Genomic DNA, 25224 nt, shown 5'->3' with positions numbered 1-25224 from the left:
ATTCCCTCATTGACCAAAGAAATCAAAAGCTGAATCTCAGAGACAAAAGAATATTAAAAATAAAAAAATTTAACAATCATAAAATCAGTTATAATTTTAATCAATATATGTATATTAAATAAATTCTTCTTCATTTATAAAAATATAAGCAGCAAACACTATGCTGATGGACAGTGACTGTAATGGGTATGTGGTGGGGACTTGATAATGGGGGAATCTAGTAACCACAATGTTGCTCATGTAATTGTATATTAATGATACCAAAAAAATATATATATATATATAAGCAGCAAACATAGCAAAACTTACATATGCAAGTGCTCCTGTCCTCATCAAAGAAGCCACCTTTGCAAGCTATGGACTCAACCTAGGGATTTAGTTACTGTTGAAACATCTGGTGCTCTTCTATGCACTGTTTAAAATATAATGACTAGAAGGTAATTTTTAAAAATTTAAAGTAATTTTGCAACTAAGTCTCATTATAAAGGGTAATACATGCTTCTTGCAGAGAATATGGAAAACTCAGAAAAGAATAAATCAGAAAATTTAAATCCTACCACCCTGATATAATCATCAAGATTTGGATGTATTTTTAGTTTTTTATATCATACTATATACATTAGTGTAAAATTGGAATAAGAGAGTGTTGTTAATATATGCGGACATATATGAAGTTTACATCAGTATTTTTTCACTTATGCTCCTTTTAGCATGACCATTTCATATCAGTAAAATTTGTCAAAGAACATCTTTGCGAGGTGGATTGGACCGATTTGGAAAAACAAAACACTGGATGTGTACCTGACTCTGCCTAGCAGTTCTTGACTCTGGCTGCACATCACAAATCACTTGCAGAAATTCTAAAACACAACTGGCCAGCCTCTCCCCTCAGAGATTCTAAGTGGCTTCTAAGTGGCTTCTAAGTCTGGGATAGGATTTAGGTAGGCATGAATTTTTTTTTTCTCATCTAAGTCTAAGGCATAGCCCTGGATGAGAACTGTTGTTTTACCAGAGAGATTAAAAAATTTGATTGTAAAACAAAAAAAGAAACTTGAATTAGTGAATAATAATATAGCTGTATATGTAATCTTAGGGCACTCAAGAACACTAGAGGCAGAAGCACGGAAGGAAAATATATATATTTAACCAGAAGCAAACTATAATTTTATGAGTCAAAAATCACAAAGCAAAAGCAAATTACAAACTAGGAAAAATATTTCCAATATACGTTATAGGCAAAGGTCTTAGAAATGTAAAGGACAAGGGAGAACTAAATAGAAAAGGTTAGGTATAGGTAATTTACCCAGAACAAAAAGTCACTACAATATGGAGACAAAAAGCATCTCCTTTTTAAATGAAAAATAAGCTGATGTTCACTTCACAATATATTTCCCTCCTTTCCTGGCTCCTCCCCTGCTACTCATAACTCTGGGGCTGTACAGTAGCATTTACATCTATACCCCGAGGGTCTACCTCATTAAAAAAAAATCAAACTCTAAGCAAATATATTAAAACTAAAGTATGAATACATAAAGATGAAAGTCACACTGACACATAAAGCTCTCATAAAAGCAGATGTAAAGGGATGTAGCACCACTTTATTACTGCCTGAGTCCAGCTCTGCACAGGTTCAACTTGCAATAAAAGGCAGTCTTTTCAATCGACTGTAGTGACTTTACCCTTATTGGAATGCATACTCATTATTTTCTGATTACTCTTCTACATAAAACATACCATTTTGCACCTTCGTTTCCACACCCCTTGTACAGTATTCATATTTCATCTCTAAAGATTGTAATAAATCACTTCAAACACAATAACCCATTTAAGAATGGATTTTATAGGCAAAAAGGCACACCAGTAGTGGTGTGATCACAATCATCAGATGCTCTGATTCTCTTCAAGCACATATTATACACTGTGTACACAAGTGATGCAGTTGGATAGGAGAAGCTATTGCAGGCTAAATGAGTCAACTCAATCCAGTGTGTACTTCTTGGTTTCAGGATGTATCCATAGGAACCCTTTGAAATGTTTTGTTTTATTAATTTGGCTCCTTTCTATTTTTTACTAGTGCCAACACTTCCAAGATAATGCAGTTTAGACATGTCACAGCTGTTGAAACTCACAGCGTAAGCTTGAGCTGAGAGTGATGTATCATCAAAAACCAGAAACACCAAAACAACATTATGCTAAAGAGTATAAGTATGAAAAATAAGAAGACAAAGAGCAGGAAATATTGCCTTACTGACTTACAGCAGAGCCCTGGGGGAAAACATCTGGCTCAGAGCAAACAGTGTATTTCAGCTCAGTGAAGGGGTCTCCCTGGATGGATAGAGTAAGGAGTGGCCAGACGGGAGGGTTGAGATCCTGGGAGCTGATGTGCCGGGACTGAAAAGTTGCTCTCTGTAAGAGAATTAAATATTGAAAAAGGTGAGAGATCTATGGCCATGAAGTCTAGATAGGAACTATAATTTGTGATTTTCGTGATTATGTTTAAAACCTGACTTTACTATGTCCGGAATGCTTTCCATCTTGAATTCTCAGGGTAAGTTTAAGAGCCACTCTATACACTTTGAGGAACAAAGATAGACTTTATGGGAGCTTGAAAGGATTGCTAGTTTGGAAATATCAAACTTCAACAACTGCTGAATATCATTTATTTCTACAAAATTGATGTCTTTACTAAAGGAAGTAAAGAATATTATGGTTTACTAATTTGAGGAGGAACATCAGTCACAACAATTGGTGAACCTGAGAAGAAACCACTTTCCACTTAAAAAGATCAACCCGCTTCCCCCCAGCCACTTCCCGTAACAAGAGAAAAGCCTTTTACAAACTCCCTAATTTCTGGGTGAGTCTTAAAAACTTATCTTCTAAAAGATCTGTAAGGCTCAGGCTAGGCAAGAGATTTTAAAGTTTATTTTGTGTGGGTGTAACTTGGAAAGTAGTCGTGTGTGAATTAGAATCTTGAACATAGTCCAGTCACACCTACTTTCTGTTCTAACCACATATGTATGATTATTTGAAGCAAATACTTTCATCTCACAGTCATTTAAATATTATTTCCATGAATGAATAGATGAGGAAGAATCTCAGGTTCACTTAAAGTTTTGCACACAACCTTCAGGTCTATAAAGGACATTGTACCGAGTAGACATGAGCTCCATACATAATCTTTACAGCAATCCCATGAGTTAGTGGTATTAGAATCATCTCTCACATCAGGCCACTCCTCACTCTATTCAGGAAGACCGCTTCTCTGTGCTAAAAGAATCACTGTTTGTTCTCAAACCAGATTACATAGGAGAAAAATCATTGAGAAATGTCAAAGCCATGCTTCAAAATTAGTCCATCTTGCCAAAAAGTCCCTGCTCTTTACAGTAGTATAATACTTTCTAAATATGAAAGATTTCATACCTTTTATACCTAATGAGCTATGCTCTAAAGTATCTAGTGGCAATAAACCTGAAAAATAAGTGATTCATAAACAAAATCTCAAAATAATACTGATTTTAAATGCACTTTTCAGAACAAACACATATGAGTGTTTCAAAGACATCCTCAAGGAATGAGAGAATCTGAATATTTTCATTTTCCAAATTGCATAAAGTGTATACCCTATTAAATATTCCAGGTTTAAAAATATATATAATCAGTTTGGGGTATCAAAACTTTGAAAAATGCATTGAAAAATGGTTTTACATCAGCAAATCTATTAACACTGCTCACCAGAAGAGAAAAATCAGATCATCAATTCTCAGATACTGAAGGCAGTTGACCACATCCAACATCCTTTTTTTTAAAAAAAAAGTAGCTTGTTTAAATTATGACACAATAAAACTGACTGTTTTTGGTGTATGATTCTTCGAATTTTAACAAATGTAAAGATTGATGTAACCACAATCAGCATGCAGAAAAGATGCATCACCCCCCAAAAAAATCCTTGGCATTACCCCTTTGTAGTCATATCTTCCCCCCAACTTGTAACTCCTGGCAACCACTGATTTTTTTACATTATGATGGTTTCTTCTGTTTGAAAATGGAATCATACAGCATATGACCTTTTCAGACTAGCTTTTTAAATTCAGCATAATGTCTTTGAGACATATGCAAGTTGTATGAATCAATAGTCCGTTTCTTTTTATTACTGATCATATTCTTTTCTACGGTTCTATCATACTTTGTCAGTTCAGGACATCTGGGTTGTTTCCAGTTTTTCATGATTGTGAATAGAGCTGCTGTAAACATTTGCATACAGATTTTTGTGTGAACATAAGTTTTCACTTTTCTAGAGCTAATACCCAGGGGTGGAATTGCTGAGCCATATGGTAATTTATTTAACTATATAAGCAACTGCTAAAGTGCTTTCCAGAATGGCTGTACCATTTTGCATTCCCACCAGCATGTAGGAGAGTTCCAGTTGCTCCATGGCCTTGGCAGAACTTTGTGTTTTCATTATTTTTATTTTAGCCATTCTAATGAGTATGTAGTGGTCAATTTTAATTTACATTTCCCTAATGGATAACTATGTTGAACACCTCTTTATGTGCTAATTTATTATCTGCACAGTCTCTTTAAGACTTTAGTCCATTTTTTAATTGGGCTATCTTTTCATTGTAGGGTTTTAGGAGTTCATTATACATTCTTTATACAGAATCTTTTATTGGATATATGATTTATAAATATTTTCTTCCAGACTGTAGCTTGTCTATTCATTCTCTTATAGTGTCTTTTGCAGAGCAAAAGTTTTTAATTCTAATGAAGTGAAAAATCATTATTTTCTTTCATAGTTTGTGCTTTTGGTGTCTAAGAATTCTTTGCCTAACCTCAATCACAAATATTTCATCCTATGTATTTTATAAGTTTTATAGTTTTACATTTAAATCTATGATTCATTTTGGGTTAATTTTTTATATAAGATGTGAGGTTTCACGTGAGATTTGTTAATTTTGCACATGGATGTCCAATAGTTCCAACACTGTTTGTTGAAAAGACATTCATTTCTCCATTGAATTGCCTATACACCTTTCTCTCTTCCCTTATATTTTTCTGGAGGAGAGAGCATAGAATTGGTGTTATTTCTTTAAATGTTTGATGGAATTCATCAGTAAAACCATGTGGAACTGAAGATTTCTATATCACAAGGCCTTTAAACAAGAATCCCTTAGTCACTAGAGGACTATTTTGCATGGTTAGTTCATCTTGAGTAGGTTTTGGTAGAGAGCAGTGTTGGAAGAGATAATATACTGTAAGCCCTATGTATCTGCATCCCCTTGGTGGGTATGCCAAGAATGCAAGGCTCTAGCTGCTCTTTATCTGGTCCCTTTCTCAGGGCTGTTTGCAGTCAACAGGATGAAGTAATGACTCCCTCACAGAGCCATTTACAAAAGAGGTAACTTCCCCAATTTTGGTGTTCCTTGGGGTTTATACATATCCATTACATGTGTAACAGTCCCACCTGTATTGCTCCCATGGACTTAGAAGATAATGTGCAACCGATGCAAACCAACATGAAGGTCATGCTTGCTGTGCTGAGTAGTAACGTGTTTCATCTCTAATCTAGGAGTCTTGTGTGCTCTGCAGCCTCCTGGACCAGTAACAAGCTGGCTAGCTAGCTTATCATAGGAAAAAATCTCAGCCCCTTCATCGTTCACATATACTTTCCAGGGAATTGGTTATTCAATCTAAATTGTCATATTTGTGTTAGTAGATGTTTTATTTTTTGCAATATTTCATATATCTTGTTAACCTCTGTGGAGTCTGGTATCTCCCCTTTCATTCCTAATATTGGTAATTCATGTCACCCTTTTTATTCTTTGTCAATTTTGCCAGAGGTTTACCAATTTTACTGATCTGCTCAAAGAATCATTTTTGTTCATTGCTTTTCCCCATGTTTTTTCTGTGATCAAGTTCACTGATATTTGTTCTCAACTGTATTATTTCCTTGCGATTCTTTGGGTTTTTGTTTTGTTTTACTTTTTTATTTTGTTAATTTGGAAGCTTATTGATTCAAGACTTTTATTTTTCATGTATTTCATGCTATAAATTTTCTACTAAGAAATATTTCATCTCCTCCCACACATTTTGATATGCTCTATTTCCATCTTCAGTCAGTTCAAAATATATTTGGTAAGCCATAGTTAAAGGCATTTTGTTTTCAAGTGTTTGCAGATTTTTCATTATCTTTCTGTCACTGATTATGGTCACAGAGCATTATTTTGTAAAATTTCAAATTTTTAAATTTGTTATGGTTAATGATCCAGGACTTGGTTTGTCTTGAAGAATGGTCCATGCACACTTGAAAAGACTGTATATTGTGTTCCTATTGGGTTGAGTGATCTATAAATGTCAACTAGATCCAGCTCATTGACGGTGTTCAGTTCTATACTCTAGCTGATTTTCTACTAGTTTTATTGATGACTGAGAGAAGAATGTTGAAGTCTCCAACGGTAATTATAGGTTTGTCTATTTCTCCTTTCAATTACATTGGTTTTTTGCTGTATGTATTTTGAAGATCTGTTGTTTGGTGTACACATCTAAGATTGTAAGTTCTTCTTGGTGAGTTGATCTTATCTTTTCAAAAGCTTTTGTTTAGCCCTGGTTAAATTTCATGAATCTGAAGATGACTTTGATGTTAATATGGTCATTCTAGCTTTCATTTGACTATGATTTGCATGTGTATACCTTTTCCCATCATTTTATTTTAACTTACCTATGTCATTATATTTGGCAATTATGGCAATCTTTATCTTTTAATAAATTATGTATTTGGAACATTTACATTTAATGTAATTATTAATGTGTTTGGATTTAGGCCTATCATTTTATTATTTGTTTTTTGCTTACTTTTCTCTTTCAGTATTTAATTCTTCCATTTCTCTTTTCCACTCTTTTGGGTTATTTGAACATTTTTTAGTATTCAATTTTAATTCTCTTATTGCATTTTTGACAACATTTTTGTATAATTTTTTGTTTATTTGTTTTCAGTTGTTGCTGTGGAATTACAAAATATGTATTTAACTTTTCAAAGTCTACTTGGAGCCTCTTCCTGTGGAATGTAGAAATCTTGCTGCCATGTTACCAAAACTAATTAACACTCTTCTGGAGATACTAGCAGCAAGGGGTAAATATGAGAGGTAAAAAAGGGAAATAAGAATAAAAATGATCATTATATGTAGATAGCATGATTGTTTACTTAGAAAACACAAAATAAACTAGAAAATTATTACAACTGTTAGGAAAATTCAGTTATGTGATTTCAGAGCAAAACTAAAATACAGAAATCAACAGTCTTCATGTGTAAAACAGCCATAAACAATATATAATGAAAGAAAACATGAAAATATCCAGGGGTATCAATAAATGCACAAGATCTATACAAAGAACTCAACAAGTGATTGATCAACACTCATTCACATTAAAGAAATAGAATGTATTTCATACCAGTTTCTTGGATCACTGTGGAGCAATCATAGGTTCAGACAGTTAATAATATGGTTGGCTAAGGAACTGAAGAGATGAGCTACCATCTGTGGGATTAATATCCAACAAGTTAAGGAAATCAATCTCCTTAAATTGATAAGGAAATTTAATTCATCCCACTAAAATAATAAACAGAATTTGATTTTCTTTTGAAAATCAGAAAACTTAATCTTAAAGTTCACATGAAAAACTGGCAGGAATGACCAGAAAAAATTATGAAAATGAAGTACACTAACAGGAAATTTTTCTACCAGACAGTAAAGCATATTTTAAACCACAATAATTGGAACAGTGTGGAACTAGATCATGAATCAACACTTCATTGAACAGCCTTAAAAGTCCAGAAATCAGTAAAGAAAAGGTGGATAATACAATGTATAATGTTTTAATAAGTGGGCACACATCTGAAAATGATTAAGTTGGGTCCCTCATTCATATTTTACAGCAAAATAAATTCCAGGTAGATCAAAACCTTACACATAAAAGAATATATAAAACTATTAGAAGAAAATATGGGCAATATAAACAGAATCTCAGAGAAGTAATGCTTTTCTATTTGTGACACAGGTAGAACACATAAGTCATTAAAAAAAGATACTGATAATTCAATCTCTACTAAAAAACAAAAATCTACAAGCTCACCTGAGCTTCAGTGGCCAGAGTTTTTGTTGGGTTTTCATTACATAGGATGATTGACTGAATCATTGTCCACAAGGTTGAACTTAATCTCTAGCCCCTCTTCCCTCCCCAGAGGTCAGACTGCTAACCCTGTGATTCAAACCCCCAACTCTCTAATCACACGGTTGATCCTTCTGGTGGGGCCCACCCTCATCATGAGTCATCTTGCTGGTATAAACAATCAGGTTCCACCATGAACGACAAACTTCAATCACTCTAGAAATTCTAAGGATTTAGATCCTGGGAAAGATGTAGCTAGGGAGCAGGGCAGAGAGGAGGGGAAGAGAGCCAAGTAAATTCTTTTATTTCAAGGGTTTAGAAGCTACCTGTCATAGCAAAAGACTAGAAAGTAACAATGTCCAGGGACAGAGGACTGATTTTAAAGTCAAAATATTTATAAAATGGAATTCCATGCAACTTATGAAAAGAATGGGGCAGCTCTGTAGGCATATAGAACAAAACTGCTGAAAATGTGTGAAACAATCTGTATGGTTTGTTATAATTTGTGTTTTCTCTATATGTATGTTTATATACACATGGGGCCATCTCTAGAAAGATAAAAAACTGTTAACAGACATTATCCAGAGAGAAATGAGTGGTTGGGAGAAAGACTTACTTTTTTGCCCTTACAATTTGCTAATTTTCAGATTTTTTGAATCATTGTCATAAATTATATTGAATATATTTTGAATTATATTGAATATACATTGAATATATTGAATTATTATATTGAATAATAAAGCTCTAAGACTCTGTTGAGGCACACAGGGCTGTTTTTACCCCCTCTAAATGACCCCAGGATGCTGTGATTCGAGTGTTAGTGTCATTTTTAGTTTTTAAAAAATTTTTCCCAGCTGCTTCTGACTACTGTCAACATTCCTTCCTCTAGCTGACTCAAACTTCTTTTAAATTGGCACTTTTAGTTGTGGTGAGCTAAGAAAACAAACATATGGTCCTAATATAATACCATATAAAATAGAGGGAAAAACTACCTCTTTGATAACTTGAGGAAGCCTCTCACAATTGATGAGCTTTAGAGATTAGAATTTGTAACTACTTGACTCAAGATTTTTACATTCTCAGTTCCATATAATTGAATAAAGAACAGGCAAGCATTATTGAAGTCATGGGAGGCTCTATTATTTAATTAATGCTACATCGCTAAATACACATCTGGAACTGTTTTTCAGAATTGCTTTCTCTCATTCATTCAAGAATATTTTTGAGCATCTAGTGTACATCAGGGAATGCTCTAGGTGCTAGGGATACAGCAATGAACAATACAGACAACAGCCAAAATCCCTTAGAATTTACATTCTAATTGAAGAGAGAGGCAACAGGCAAAGATAAAGCAGCAAATACTATAGAGAGAAAAGGGGATAATATGACAGAGCATTTGGGATGGGGAAGCAGCACTGGTCAGGACTGCATCATCCGACCGTATCTGATTTTAAAAACCCCATAGGACATCACTGGAACACACAGACATGAATGTATGCACACACACACACATCCTAAATACACAAAATAAAGCTTTTAATATAGGAATTATAGGGGGCTGTTCTTTTGCACCTGGCAGGTGGGAAGGGAAGATGGTTGCAAAGTGGAGGAAGCAAAGACACACTGGAGCCTGGCAGGATGAATTGAACCCACAGGACTGAGAGGAACTCGTGAGGATGGACTGGAATCCACCCTCTCACTGCCTCCACACTTCCAATTGCAAGGATGGGGCTGCCCTGCAGAATTTGCCATCCTTTGTCACAGAGTAAAACACACACCTGGCTCAGGAGCCAGAGAAGCTGAAGGTGAGTCAGCAGGAGCTGGTGTTCCTGTGGGTCCAAAGCCCAAGAAGAGGTCAGGCTAGCAGGTGAACTAAAACATCAGTGAGTAGCAGCAGGGTGTGCCTTGCTCAGACCTTTCAATTCTAAAAAGAATCTGAATCTGGCTAACTTACTTCTGCCTTCTACACCTCACACCGAAACATCTTGTCTTTTCACCCACCCTATCCTAGAATTACACAGGGAGAATTCCGAGGAGCACATCTCCAGCTTAGCTACACTGGCACCATATAAACCTACCACAGATGGTCAGGGGTCTCTGAAAGATATTTGAGATGACAGCCTGAAAGATGAGGAGGGTTCAGCCATGCAACCATGCTAAGATTTGGAACAGAATTTCCCAGGCAGAAGAAATAGCTAGTGCAAAGGCTCTAAAGCAGTGATATAAATGAGGTGGTTTGTGGTGAGGCTGTTTTATGGTAAGAGGGAAAATGATATTAAATGAGAGCAAAGAAGGGCAGGGACCACATCACGGGGGGGCTTGTAGGACATGGTAATGAGCATTGATCAGTTTTTTCCAAGTGCAATGGGAAGCAAATGGAGTTTTTAACAGGGCAGCCGTTTGATCTGATTTGTATTTTTAAAACTCTATTTCAAAATAACTTCAAATTAAAAAACAAAGGTAAAAGTAACATAAAGAATTCCATGACCCACCTGACTTCTCTTTGCTTTGCACAGAATGGGTTTAGTGGGCAGGACCACTTCTTTCTATGCTTCCAGGCCTGGAATTCTGTGCAAATAACACTCCTAAGAATATATGTGCATGATGCCCTTGGAGTTGTGCAGAGAACGCTGCCAAAGTGTGGAAGCAGCAATATTACTTCAAGAATTACTGCAAGAGTTCAGGCTCGTGTGCCCCCACACTTATTTTCATATTTCAGAGGAAAACCAATGTCATTATTGTAGTTCAATTCACGAATTCATGTTGGAACAAAAAAACAAATGATACTACCTCTGCAAATATGGTCACAAATTCATTGGCCCATCACATCACTTTTCAAAAACCAACGAAAAGCTCAACGATTTGACCCACTGAAGCTATAGAAAGAGAACATTTCACAAAGAATTCCAATTTCCAAACAATTTCCCGAGAATATGCACAGCCTCTGAAGGGAAACGTGCTGAAGGGGACAACCTCCCCACTGATGTGTAAGTTCTAGTCTCGGTACGTTAGAAGTGGCCTTAGGCTCGTATAGCTTCTATGGTCCTCAGGCTTGTCTTACTTTACTTGAGATGATGAAAAACTTTCCTAAAGCAAGCTCTTCTGCTTTGATTTTATCTCCCTGTCAGCAATACTGTCTGGCTGAAAGCTAAACTTCAAATACTGAAGTGTGCTGAGGTGCACACTTGGATACTCAAGCTCGTTTCTGATTTCAGCATAATTCCAGCACAATTAACTATGGATAGACAGTCATTCTCACTAAAAACATATACACCGAATAGGTATGCTCATTAAACCAGGAGGGTAAAGTACAAAAACAAAAGAGAAGTCAGGGGACATTAGAACAATTATTAGTTCCCTCTTACACTCAGTTAAGAGAGAGCTGGGTTAGTGTGGCCGGGCTCGGCGATGAGTGTATGAGTGTGAGGGGCCTGGCGCACAGCAGTCATTCAACCAGGCAGGACATGATCACACATGTCAATGAAAATAAACATCTGTACTTTCCTAAGGGAAGAAATGAAATGCTTCTGGAAAAAAAGAGAAGAACTTTGGCTAGATCATTCATCTTCTTTGAGAAAAATGTAGATAAAAGAGTATTATCTGACAGGGAAAGAGAAGTAGGTAAGTCTTGATCTTTAATTAGAGTCTGCAGTAGACACTTCTCTCTCTGTAATCTATGATGACAAATCTCCATGTAAACATTCAGAGAAAGAGGATGCTGCGTCATGACTTAGGAACTATAAATTTTAAGTTCTGATTACTAAACTTTATTAACAACTGCTTCATACATTAATTATTAACTGTTCCCTTCATTTAACAATGGCTTTGAATAACAAAATAAATTATCAGCAAGTTCAACCATAAATTAAGACATAAAGTAAAAAAAAAAACCTGTCAAAGTTTTGTGTCAAGCACAGTAACATATTTCATATATGTTGATTACAGTTTGTATGTCCTTTGTGTAGAATAACAGAAAGATTACTTCCTTCCTATTGTTGCAAGTTCACAAAATGTATGAAAAGGCTTTTTCTTTAGCTTAATTAACTGCATCTCAGTTGAACACAACAGACATAACTGAGGTTGCTAGTGAGAGTTGGTAGAAGTAAAGGTTACGACCACTCAGCCCATCATGGAACCCTGAAATATACCTCAGACTTTCTAGTTGCAACGTGTAGCTCTCTGTTAAGTAATTTACAAAGAACTGTCAGAGAAATGATTTAATGAGCAGGCTGAACTTTGTCACACTGCCATACTACTAGTCACGAAAACATGTACTTTGCCTTTAAAATGAATCAGACTACTATTCATTTCCCATGAGAATAGGTGTAAGGGGAAAACAAAGATGAAGCCATAGATATTTTTAAGTTGTGCTACATTACTTTAACTATTTAATTAAATAGTTGAGTTACCAGATCAGTGCACATTTCTTGGTTAAAAATGTAATACCTTTGAAGGTAGATTAAAAAATATCTTTTAAATAAGCCAGAGGTAAAAATGAAAAGGCCTGAACAACCTGACAAATAGCAACAGAATAGTTTCCAGTCAGTGACTATTAATGGGGAAAACTCGTTTTATACAGCAGGTATTGACAACCATTAGCAGTTCTTTAAACAGGCACTTGATAGATTATTTATAGCTAGCATACTCAACACCGGGGCATCACATACACAAAAAGTATGGCTTTATTACAAAGGATTCAAGATGGCAACTACTTAGAATCCAGTGCCAACACGGATTATAACAAATCCAGTCAGTATTTTGTTTTTCAATTATTCATAGAAAATTTAATCCTGATTAAGTATCCTTGGGCAGGAATTCATGGGTAGTTGATGAGTGAAACCAACATTTATGTGAAATGCTTCTGTTAATTTAATCTGTGTATATGGCTTAATTACAATTGGGGATTCAATGTAAGAGAAATGAATTGTATAAGGATTAAAATTTTAGTACCTTCTCACACAGTACTTTTTATTTTTTCTTTTTAAACATGTAAACCTCCTTGTCCCTTCACCTAAGTGCTCAGATTCAAAACCTTTTGTCTTTACAACCCATATAATGTTGCTAAGCTTTATTTTTCATAAACTACCTGTCAAAAACCTTTACTAATCAAGCTACAACCTGAACTAGAGCCAAAAATGATTAAAAAAATGGAGAATAATTCCACCCACAAGAAAACAAAAGCTAATTTATTTAACTATGAATATATTTTATATTCATTTTCATTTTCAATTTCTTAAACTCCAACAGGAAATGCATTTTCCTTAAAGCATAAAAAGCAGCAGTTTTTAATCAGTGTACTACACTGACTTCATAACTGGATTTAGTTTAGATATGTATAAGCAAGTAATCATTAACTGATTACCTTTTATAATACTATCAAACCTGAGTTAACTATTGATATGAGGCTTATAAGTGGTCAATCTCTTAGCAAAATATTATATAATTCTTTTTCGTCTCTACTTACATATGGGAATTGCATAAATCACCTTATGCCAATACTCTTTCTTGAAAGTTTATTAAGTATATTTCAAAACATTTCATGTATTACCTTTTTTCAGGTTTGGTACTGCTTAAATGCAGTTGTATAAATAACATGCTTTGCCTTCTTTGTTCAATATTTCATACAATAAGTATGAAATCACAAGTCACTGTATTTGGATCCTTATTGCACTGTTAAATAAATTCACTTTTCCTTTAAAGAAAATCAAGTATCAGAAGTGAGGCCGACTTTTGTGTCCAGATGATACGGTCAGTGGTAGTGTTACTGAAGAAAGTGAAGAAACTTCCCAGTAGAGGCTGTGGGATAGAAAGAGTCTGTAAAGAATAACCATGGAAACAGACTGGCAAAGGATAACACCTATTGTAATAACCTGAAAAGAAAAGAAAGGGAATGCTTTTACTGCAGGCAAAAATAGAGAAATTCTATTTAATTCATCATGAACCTATATATATACTTTCAATACATGTATACTCACTACTCTATCCTCCATCTTTAACATGGATGCATTTTATCAAATAAATTTTCAATAGGAAAATATGACTAGTGTTCAGAACTGTAATTGTTCAAAGGTAAAATTCCTTTAAGTTTATACAACCAAAAGAAGACACATTCAGTTTGCTAAACTATCCTCTCCTCAGGGCGCACACACTACAGAAAGTAGTAAGAAAAATCAGGTTCCTGGCTAATCTAATAATAGGAATAAAGCATGCCCCAACCTGAATCTTGAAGAGTACTCTAGAAGCTCTTTCAAAGATTCTTAAGACACTTCTTTATTTTTGTAGACAAGCTTCACATCTATTTACCCTTTGTAAATACCTAAGCGTTCAAAAAATGCGTGCATTCAAGCACGTTACCTTGCTTGTAAAGGGTATCTGGCAGAGCTCCACTTTGAAATGATGGAGCTGTTACCCTAAGAAGGTAGGTAAAGAAGGAACGCCTCGACATAGTCAAAATGTGGCATACTTGAGCATGGCATGCCAGCCTGCGGCCTGTGGAAGCAACTGCACTGATTTTTATAAATCTATCTTGATGTTTTCTATTATGCAGTGAAAAAATTTAGTCATTTTTTTCTTAAGAAATTGTCTAATTTAATTTATAAGCAGTATTATGAAATCAGCTAAACAAAGAATAATCAAAGCTATTGTCTATCATTTTGTTTATTAACTGAATTAAAATTTTTTCTTTATATTTTAAACTTCTAATTTATATACCTCAGTGGTTCAATATTTCATTTCAAAGTTTTACTTTAAATAACTCAGTAGGCCTTTCCTACTTCAATAATTTCCCAATAAAGACTACAAAAAGCTATTGTGATCACATATATTACTTACCTTATCTCTTTGGTAGTCATTAAAAATGACAGAAATACATGCAAGAACTGGATGGCACAAAAACCACAGGATACAGCCCTGAAACAAATGAAAAATAAGCCAAGTAAGTGCAGCTGGATCTCCATTTTCCAAATGTACCAGGAAAAAAACATTACTAGCACATCGGAGGCCTTGGATGACCTCAACTGACCTTTAGAGTAGAACTTGCAATAACATGTAGAAATCAATTTGCTGTTGCTGTGACCATACTTTATTTCTAAATGGGTATTTATATTTGTAAATCTCTTATGTACCCATGTTTCAATATACTAAAAATACAATAATACAGTAACAAATCAATAATTGTACAAGGTTATTAAATGGGTCTCAGTAACACAAGATGGACATAGAAAGGGGGAGTAAAGTGGATCTGATCTCATATGGACACAGTGAAATGGCTGAAACACAGTATGTGCTCAGCTTCCTGGCTCCATCTGTTTATGCTGAAGGACAGCTTCTCATGGTTTGTCATAAAACACTGTAAAACTCTGAGAGTAACAGTCCATAACTAATAACTTTTTTGAGAAATATAAACCATATTCTAATTTTTTTAATTAAAAAAAATTCCGATACCATAGTAAAAAATGTAAAATCTTTTATTGATAAAGAAATTATTGTCTAGGCAAAAACTGACCTGCCAAAGATTACATGAAAACTGCTGTTCCACAGGTTCTATAAATGGGATAATCGTTACATCTTATAAGCTGCAAAGATTAAATATGTTGAAGTACATAAAGGGTTTACAGTGGTGCCTGGCACATAATACAATTTAAATAAATGTTAGCATGTGGTTGCTTATTAACTCCCCAAAGAAAGCAGAATGAAGTTGATAGTAAGAAGAAGCCATTTTCTGCCCAAACCCATACTTTGGCAAATGTGATGTAGAACTCCCTTTTTAGTGTACTTCTCTCCACTGTGATGATCTGGTAGAGTCCACAGCCTAGTGACAATGCCAGGCAAATTCTTAGAAGGATCAGAAGGAAGCCTGCTGAGTCGTGGTGTGAGTGGTTGCTGTGAGGACCGGTGTCTTCAAACTGTTCCCAAAGTAGCAAAATACCCTGCAAAAAACAATAATACAGTTAGAGAAAAAAAAAGCATCCCTGCTTATGAAAATGTACTTTTTCAACTCCTTTTAAACATCCCCTAAATCATATGTGCACATTCTTAGGAGGTTCTAGGACTTGTCAGACCAGAAAAGCTGTCTAAGCACAGGCACAGTCTTCTCTTGCTGATACTCTAAGCTAAAGGAAAGGGCTTTTTTATCAAACGAGACCATGCTAAAAGATAAAAATGCAATTGCTACCATGATTTAAGTATGACATTTCTAAAGATGAAAATAAGTTGGAAGGGTTAAAAGAGTAAATGTAACCTTTCTTCTAAATCTTTCTCTTTCTTACTTCAGCACCATATCAGGAGTCACATTGCTCTGCACTCAAGGCCACTAACTCAGGAGAACTTTCAAAGGTCTCAGCATCTTTTGTGATCCAGAAAGTAGCAAGTCAGGACCGTTGACTTCAGACTCCACTCTTTTTCCATGGCAACCTCCCTGGGTGAAGGAGAGTGCATTTTTGATGTCACTATAAGCATCCAGGGCACAGTTATTAAACCTGGTTTGTTGACCTTTTCTCCTGTGTTGTTACTGTAACAGTAAAAAGCTCAGCAAATTTTCACTGAGCTGTTTTGTTTATTGCTACTCAGTAGAAAGCAGTGTCTTCTTTCCTTCCATCTTTACCAAACATCACAAAATACTTAGTGTTTTTACCACCACATGTCACTAGTCCTCTGTTTCCTTCACGTGCCAGCTCAGCCCTCAGAAATGAATCTTCAGTGGCTTCCAAAGAATTTAGATATAAACTCCATTATTAAATAAAATTATTAGGCTTTATGGGATTTACCAGCAACCTCTTCCTTTCATCATTCTCAAATCTTTTACTGTAAATTTACTCCTACTACCATTCTTGATAGGTGAACTCCTTTGTCATCCTGCACACATAAATTTATTTCTTAGGCTGAATATCTGCTCTCTATTACTGAAATATTATTCTCCCATTCCATCACATTATACCCATCTGATTCCTTACCCTACATTTCTAAACTTGGCTTTCACAACAAAGAACTGCTATTATAGAACTACCATTCCCCTTATCTATCTGAGGTGATGGTATGTTAACTAGCTTGACTGTGGTGATCATTTCATGACGTATACATATATCAAAACATCAATTTGTATACTTTAAATATATACAATATCTATTTGTCAAATATTCCCTATTATAGCAAAAAAGAACTATTTACCATGATTCACATTTTTACATATTCAAATTTCCATATTTCCATAAACAGATGCTAATATGTGACTTGTGGAACATATGTATTTCTGTAGTCTCTGACTGCCTGTCTTACTTGCCTTGTCTTAGTCGTTGTTGCGGACAGGTGCCATGTATAATGTGTTCTCCACAAATGCTCACATAAACTCTAGGGTAGTATCATAATCTCAATCCTCAATTTTTGTTTGTCTATGAAGCTCAATTTTTCAAAACACTGTTAATTGATAAATGAGAATTTAACCCAGTTTTAACACTACTCTCCATAATCTAGGGTCAAAAACATTAAGCTGATAGAATCTTGCTCCTATTTTAATCACTCCTAATTCAATTCTCAGCAGCCCTCCCTTCCTGGCACTGTCTCCTTTCTGAGTATCATGACATGTGAGATAGTCTCTTTCTCAAATCAATCATATACAGTTAATACACCGACTTCACTCAGCACCTATATACTAAATAAATACTAAAGGTATAGAGATGAATAAAGCACAGGCCTTACCATTCATTGGTAAAAATTTCCATTTATTTAATACATTAAAACTTAGATTATAATGTCCTTTACAGAGCCCAGGTGTATATTTAATTTTCATCTAAAGCTAATGATGGTGACACTTAGTATGAATTTTTATGTTTATACTCTTCTTAACATTTATAAATGCACTGCACATAGGCAAATAGAGGAAAACGAAGAAAAAGGCATAGAGGAACTTGCTAAAAGATGAAATTGGCTTTGCATTTGTTTTCTAAAACTAGATCCCATTCTTTTTTATCCTATATTTTCTTTTTCATTAAACTCAGATATTCATTTGAATTATTTCATGTATAAGGCAACAGAACTGGATCTAAAGATCCTTGCTGACGATGACTCTCAAATTCATTGACTCACTCATTTAATGTTGTGGACTTACGGTGTGTGAGAAAATGTGAAAGAAAGCATTAAGCAGGAAATAAGACTCCAATGTAATATTGAACATGCTGCACTTAAATAAGCTGATAGAAAGCTCAAATTCAGGTAAGTTACAATTAAATTCTGCTATTTACAAACACTAGCACTCAGAAGATTAATAGCTTATTTGATCTATCACTCTTCAAATTCATACTTTACAATGACACAAAGTCCTCACGGGCCCTAGGTTTCAATTTTGAAATAAGATTTGTTCAAGTTTGCATTTCTGAATATTGCAACACAGAAACATTGAGTGTTAATATTCACCTGTGTTATGACGATAAACACGGCAATGCCAGTGGACGCTGGGGTAGAATCCCACTGGAGAGGTCTGCTTTGAGACTTCTTCATTCTGACTATCGTCCAACCGATGCATAGACTCAGAAGTAGGTATAACATCTGAATTTGGGAAGCGATGTCAAAAACTAAGGAGAACAGAAATCAAAGTCAATCAAGTTTTCATAATACAAAGAATTTGGTCTTTTTTGCATTGAGAATAGAATTTTTTTAACCATAAAAAAAGTCTTTGTCAAAGCTGATGAAATTCAGTAAGATATTCATGTACAATTCTAAAGAATTAAAAATTTGCCACTAAATTTGTAAACACAATAGTTAAAACAATGGCAAAACTATTAAAAAATATATATACACCCATATCATACTTTATAATGCCAATGTTAAATCTCTTTGTTTCCCATTTTTCTTAGTTTTTCTAAATATATAATCCTATTCTCTATAGGTCACTGTTTATTAAAAGAAACAAATTTTAAGTATAATTTTTGCAATGCGGAGAATACTAGTTCCTTCATTTCTGGATTGTTAAATTTTTTAAACTGATGAACTGTACAATGTGAACTTATCTTCTAAAACTATTAATAAGAAATAGCCTGACAATAAAATGCATAGCTGCTGTAAAATTCAATTATGTTGGCTTTAGTGTCGGTCTGGAAGACAGACAAAATGCTCCGTGCATTAGTGTGATGTGCCACCAGGTGGCCGTCCCTTGCACTGCAGGGGAGGCCTGCTACTTCAGAGAGGAAGCAGAGCCATCCACATCTAGTTTAGAGCTAAAAGACAAACAATATAAATACTTGAAGTTCCATGCATATTTATTTCAGAAGCTAGTATTTACTGAATTATAAAAAAAGATGATCATTTTCTCATTACAGTGTATTTTATGTAGATTTTGGGTAAATGTATAATCACAATTTAACAAAGTAAAACTTATTCAAATTGCTATCCATAACTTCGATGTCTATGACTTTTACTTCTTTTATACAAAGAAATTCCTGAAGAAACAGATAAAACTAGCTATAGTATAATGCTTATACTTAAATGTTAGAAACCAAAAACCTACTTATCAAACACTTTTACAGATGTATTTTGACATATTTTCCTGTCCTGCCATCCAAATTAAAACTGGATGCTCTACATTTATGCCTATATTTTTTAATAGTGAATTATGATAGTTAACTGTGAATTATGATAGTGAACTGTCACTACATATGAATGACGTAAAATGCTATGGCCTTTCAGATCAAGCAATTTTCTTTCATTGTAGACTTTAAATGACTGTGATGGCAATTATTTTTATTAAATATTTCACAAATACATATTCCATTACTTATATAGAGAAGCTAAGCAAAGGAATATTCCTACATAAATTGCTAATTAGCAAAAACAAATACCTGGTGGGGAAACCTCTGGCTCATTCCTTATACACTAAGCAATGCTCATATTGATATAATGCCATAACTGTGAGGGTAAGTAATAAGTAGAACACTGCTTATCTGCTTATTATGAAAAATAACTAATTACAGACAAAATACACAGGTCACAAAAATCCCATTCTATGGGATTTGATTAAAAATCCTGAAATTTCATCATTTAACCAAACCTGTTGTCAGAAGTACCAAAAATTAACAACACTGATTTACTGCGATTTTTTAAAAAAAGACTTTTGCTTTTTAATCTACAGTGAAGAAATCAGACAGCCTAAAACACTGTTTTGTATATAGCAGACACAAAAATTCAAAAGTCCTTGATTTTAGTAACAGCCACTGATGGGCTTCTGCGTACTTTCCCTCTTTGGACCTCAATTTCCTCATCTAAAATGCATAAGCTAAATTATTTCTAAGGTTTTGTCTAGCTTTAAAATTCTATGCTTCTATTAAATATCCGGAGCCAATGAAGAGAAAAAAGAAAGAGAAACCAGGGATCCCATAATGTTCAGAAAGGAGAAGCAATTCTTGTTCACGCCCAAGAGGTGGCCAGGGCATGCCTGCTTCATTACTCTCCACTAGCAAATTAGAAAGGTTGTAGAAGTTTTAGAATCTTAAAATAGGCAGCAAGATCAGGATAAGTGGGTCTTGGGATGGTCAGAGAGATTGTCATAAGCTACCATATTAAAGAATGACAAGATTAGAAGAGAAATATGGAAATACAAGAGAAGTAAATCCTAGAATGGTTTCATATTCAGAATCTGCTTTTTTAGAACAAATCTTAACTAGTTTTTCAGGACTGAAAATGACATACAACCTGATGTCCCTCCAAAGTTCTCTTTTTAAAAAAGTCACGATTATGGCAACTTTAAAGTCTTTTTTTCCTCACCATTCTTAATTGAAAAATTACTTCATAAGAGTTCCTCTTATAAATAAAAGAACAAAGCTGTGAGGTCGCCTCAATTATAGGTGTACTCCATGGCTCTGGGTCAGAAATAAAGGAGAAACAAAAGAGGGATGAAAATAAGAAAAAAACTTTCAGCTTTGGGATCAGAAAGCCTGTGTCTGAGTTTTGGCCCTACCCACTCAGAGGCTGACTGACGCTTGGAAATGTATTTCACGTCAGTGAGCCCAGATTCATTATCTGCAAAATCAGGATCAGTATACCTACTTCACTGAGGTTTTACTGAGGATAAAATAACAGAATGCATATAAGCCTGATATAAAAACAACAAAGGGCTACATACATTACCTACTATGAAGAGGAAACTAAACAGGACATATGGGAACTAAATCTGTACTCTGGTTTTTTAGTTGAGCTGAATTCTAACCAACCTTGGATAGAAAAATTGTATTATGACAAAAATAATTAACAGAAAAGGAAAACAAGAAGCAGAGAGCAAGTTTATGTTTTAAAAAATGCTCAGAAAGATACTCACATTCTGCCAAACTTCCCATTAAAGGTACCCCTAGTCCATCTTTGGAGTAACTGAGGAATTGAAGAGGAGAGTGTAAGTATAAATTAAAATGTGAAAAAAAATGGTTCATAATCAAAGCAAGCACAATTTTGGCAGACTAATTAGGATTAATTAGATGTAATGATGAACACAGTTTTAGTGGTTTTGAGTTACCTGGAGAAATGAATGTAATTAGCTAAAGCTGAGCCAGCTTGTGACAGCAAGGCAGTTGTCAGAACCTTTAAAATCATGTGCATGGGTCCTCCTTTCTTAATAGCCTGCCACAATGACTGAGCATAAATGCAAGCAATCACAAAGTACACTAGGACTAGGAGGAAAAAGAACTCATGGAACCCTGTGAAGAGAAGAAAGGAGTTTGCTTCAGTAAAACAAAGCCAGTTACAGTTCTGGGTTGCTTTCAAATCTTCCTGTTAATATAGTTCTAGAACTTGTTCTTTAGCTGGAGTCATAGCGTTTACTTTTTCAAGAGAAAAAAGAAGGAAATTATTGAAACTGAAATAATTTTCTACTTTAAGATAAAGCTTTAAATTAAACCAAACTAGTTAAAGTCAATCCATAAAAAAGCATAGCCATCAGAGAATAAGCCCAAAGGCTAACCATAATAGCTTTGTTCAAAAACAGTAAATTAAAACAATGATTTCAGCATTCACCTAGATATACTTTTTACCCCCCCAAAGTGGATTTCTTTTGTAAGAAGTTTAGAAACAGACTGAATCAGTCAACAGTAGTTTACTATACCCTGACAATGGTTCTGGAAGTGTGATCCCTGGGCCAGCAGCAACACCAATAGAGAACTTGTTGGAAATGCAAATTTTGGGCATCATCCCAGATCTGTTCTACCAGAAACTCTGGGAGTAGGGCCCAGCAATCTGTGTTTTAATAAGCCCTTCAGATGATTCTGATGTAGCTAACACACTAGAACCCCTGGCTCTGGAATGTACCGTTACCATAAATTTCCATTTGGACAAAGGTTCAAAATACCTGTCATGACCAGAGCCCCCTTCTGAAGTGAACTGTCTTTAGCTTTTGTCAGGGAGGAATGCCTATGGAGACCACGTGACTCCACTCCACAGTCGACAAACTACAGCTGGTCAAATGGCTACTGATCCAAAGACTAGCTGTTGGCTGACAGCCTAACTCAGTTCTCAGAGATTTTAGGGTATCATATTTTCTTGAGAAATTAAACCACAAAACATGAAGATGATTGGGCTAGGCAATAGAACTTGAAGCTGAAGGGTGTTGATAGGCCAAAGGAGTCAAACCAGGCCATTAACGACAAAAATTTTGAGGAAGCAGAAACTTTGAATGAGCAAAGGAAGCTGGTTCGTAAAGTCAAGAATAAAATAAATGTCAGTTTTATACTAAAAATGGTGCCAGTCATTCAGCAGCCCTTAGTTCCTACCAGCAGCTTTTCAGTATAGTCAGCATTCACCTTCAAGATAAACACCCCCTTTTCTGCATTACCTGCAATCTTCTGACTGTGGCTTTGAATTTTCAGAATTTTCAGAAAATGTTTATAATAAACAGAGGGCTAGCTTTGAGTTTAGTGAGTTACATTTACTTGGTGCCTCTAAAGCTAGTGCCTAATAGTAGGGTTTTCATGACCTATCTCAGTGGCACTGGAGCACAGTGACAGCGACTATGATTAGCGCGACCTCTGTCGAAGCTGTGGGTGAACAGTCTAAGCTGCAATCATTTCCACTCCAATGTGAACATTGAATCTGCTCCAGTTTCCCATTTGGGGTAAACTCCAATTAATGGCAGAGAAGGGAATATTCACATTATATGGAAAATAATTTTGTAAAAGCAATCCAGAAGATAAAAATGGTAGGAAGAGTAGGCAGTAAACAGTTCAATCTCAGTCATGCTTTTGACATAATTAGTACAGAGAAAAAAAAAAAGAGATAAGAAGTATTTCAGCCACTGGGTGTCTCTCCTGCTCTATATGTATAAATGTCTATAGTCCACTTCTCTAGTCCAGGTGGGAAAACATGTTTAGATTTTAGAAAGAGAAGATCAAATAACAGAAGAGGTATAGTTTCTTTTTAAACTCCTTACATTGAAGAATATTCCACCTTTAAAAATAATGGGGCAATAAGCCTGGGATTATTATAGTAATAGAACAAGACAGAAAATAAGTTAAAACATAACTGTGGGTCAGTAAAATTCTTTATGATATCCTGTGTTTTGAATCTTAGTTTTTTATCTTTCCTTCTTAGTATAAAGGAATAAAATATGGCATTCAATTTAAGTTTTATTTATTTATAATACTTCACAGAATATCCATTACAAGATAAAGTTGGAGACTCCATTAGGTCACAAATCCACCATGAAAAGAAAATGCTCAGACTGGTTACTGAGTAATCAGAATAATATGGAAGGAAGGAACTTTTGAAAAGACACATCGCCAGCAAAAAAATGTCTTAGGATTATTTAAGATTACACTGTCTAGAAAAAGCTAACGTTATTACCAACAAATTATTTCATTCAGATAATACACTGAAAATAACTTGAACTAGGACATCATCCTGAACTTTGTTCACTGAATTTTACATAAATTATTCTTATCTTGACCCTGTCAACAAGATACTTTAAAGATAAAAGGCTGATTCTGCACTCAGTGTTCTTTTAAATAATCATCTCTAGAAAAAAGTCTGTTTTTTCTCTTCAGCTGTCAACTTGGCTTTTATTCTGCCACTGTCCTTCATAAGAAAGCAATCTCTGTTCACTTGGAAATTAAAATCAAATTTTAAAACAGGTGGATGCTAGATATTAAATCTCACCTATATACAAAAGAAGAAAAGACTCTGAAATGAGGAGGCAATCAGTGGCAAATACATTATAAGGAAATGTGTGGATTTTAAGGCAACCTTAATGGGAGGAAGCATTGGTAAAACTTATTGGAAGAAACTTACAGGACAGCTTCAAAAATGTAGCTGCAGCTGAATGCCAGGACACAGGAGAACAGGGAGTAAGAACAGGGAGAGTGTCTGGTCATGGGGCAGCACATGGGGCACTCCTGCCTGCCCGCTCTGCTTGCTGTCTCAGAGTTCGTGTCCACCCTGCTCTCCAATGTCCAAAGATATGTCCTGATTAGTCTAACTCATCATCAGAGGAGTATCAATACCCCCGCCAAGAAGAGGTAAGCTTAGCCCTTTACTTTGACACAGAGGTCCTACCCTTATCGTCTGACGCCTTCACTTTCATTTCTCTTACAGTGTTGTCTAGCAAAAGCATGTGACCCAGTTCTGGCAAATGAAATGGGGTGAGGGAGCTTCTGGGAATGGTTTCCTTGCTCTTCAAAGAGATACTGAATTTTGCCATTATCTAGATAAATTGTCCAGAACTGCTGTAGTTAACTCTGGAAATAAGGACAAAGCTCACAGTCAGGACAGCAGGGTAGAGGGATGCTGAATAAACCATGCTGAAGATGACTCAAAAATTCTTGTTAGGTAAGATAATTTTCTGATTGTCTATACCACTTGCATCAGCATTTTCCATTAATTTAAGCCAAAAACATTCCAACATGTTACCAGCAACACATTACCAGAACTAAATGGAAGATCTAACTAATTATCTTTGGGAATAACAGAAGAAAAGAGGGACAAGAGAAAAGAATGAACGTATCTGGGATCTTGAAAGCAGTGAGATGGCAGGTGTGACACAGCCTGTTGTTAGTCCAGTGAAAACCAGTCTACTCTAGATGAGAATACTTAAATTCG

The 25224-nt window shown here is 35.1% G+C and overlaps 1 protein-coding gene across 3 annotated transcripts in view; it reads right to left on the bottom strand.

Annotated features, from left to right (window-relative positions):
- Positions 1-8996: 8996 nt before the first annotated feature.
- GPR180 (G protein-coupled receptor 180) overlaps positions 8997-25224 on the bottom strand; it is a 31321-nt gene continuing 15093 nt past the window's right edge. For 2 of the 3 annotated variants that reach the window (XM_036893968.2, XM_036893965.2), the window contains exons 4-9: positions 21656-21836; positions 21464-21513; positions 18571-18728; positions 15900-16091; positions 14995-15072; positions 8997-14033 (exon numbers count right to left, since the gene is read on the bottom strand). In XM_036893968.2, the coding sequence (XP_036749863.2) occupies positions 13875-14033; positions 14995-15072; positions 15900-16091; positions 18571-18728; positions 21464-21513; positions 21656-21836 (818 nt within the window). In that variant the 3' untranslated portion in view covers positions 8997-13874. The remainder of the gene's footprint in view (positions 14034-14994; positions 15073-15899; positions 16092-18570; positions 18729-21463; positions 21514-21655; positions 21837-25224) is intronic. The other variant, XM_036893966.2, reaches the window with a different exon arrangement.

This window comes from Manis pentadactyla, chromosome 17 (genome assembly GCF_030020395.1).
Source record: "Manis pentadactyla isolate mManPen7 chromosome 17, mManPen7.hap1, whole genome shotgun sequence".
In the NCBI taxonomy this organism is placed as follows: Eukaryota; Metazoa; Chordata; class Mammalia; order Pholidota; family Manidae; genus Manis; species Manis pentadactyla.
This window is presented reverse-complemented; position numbering and strand designations above follow the sequence as displayed.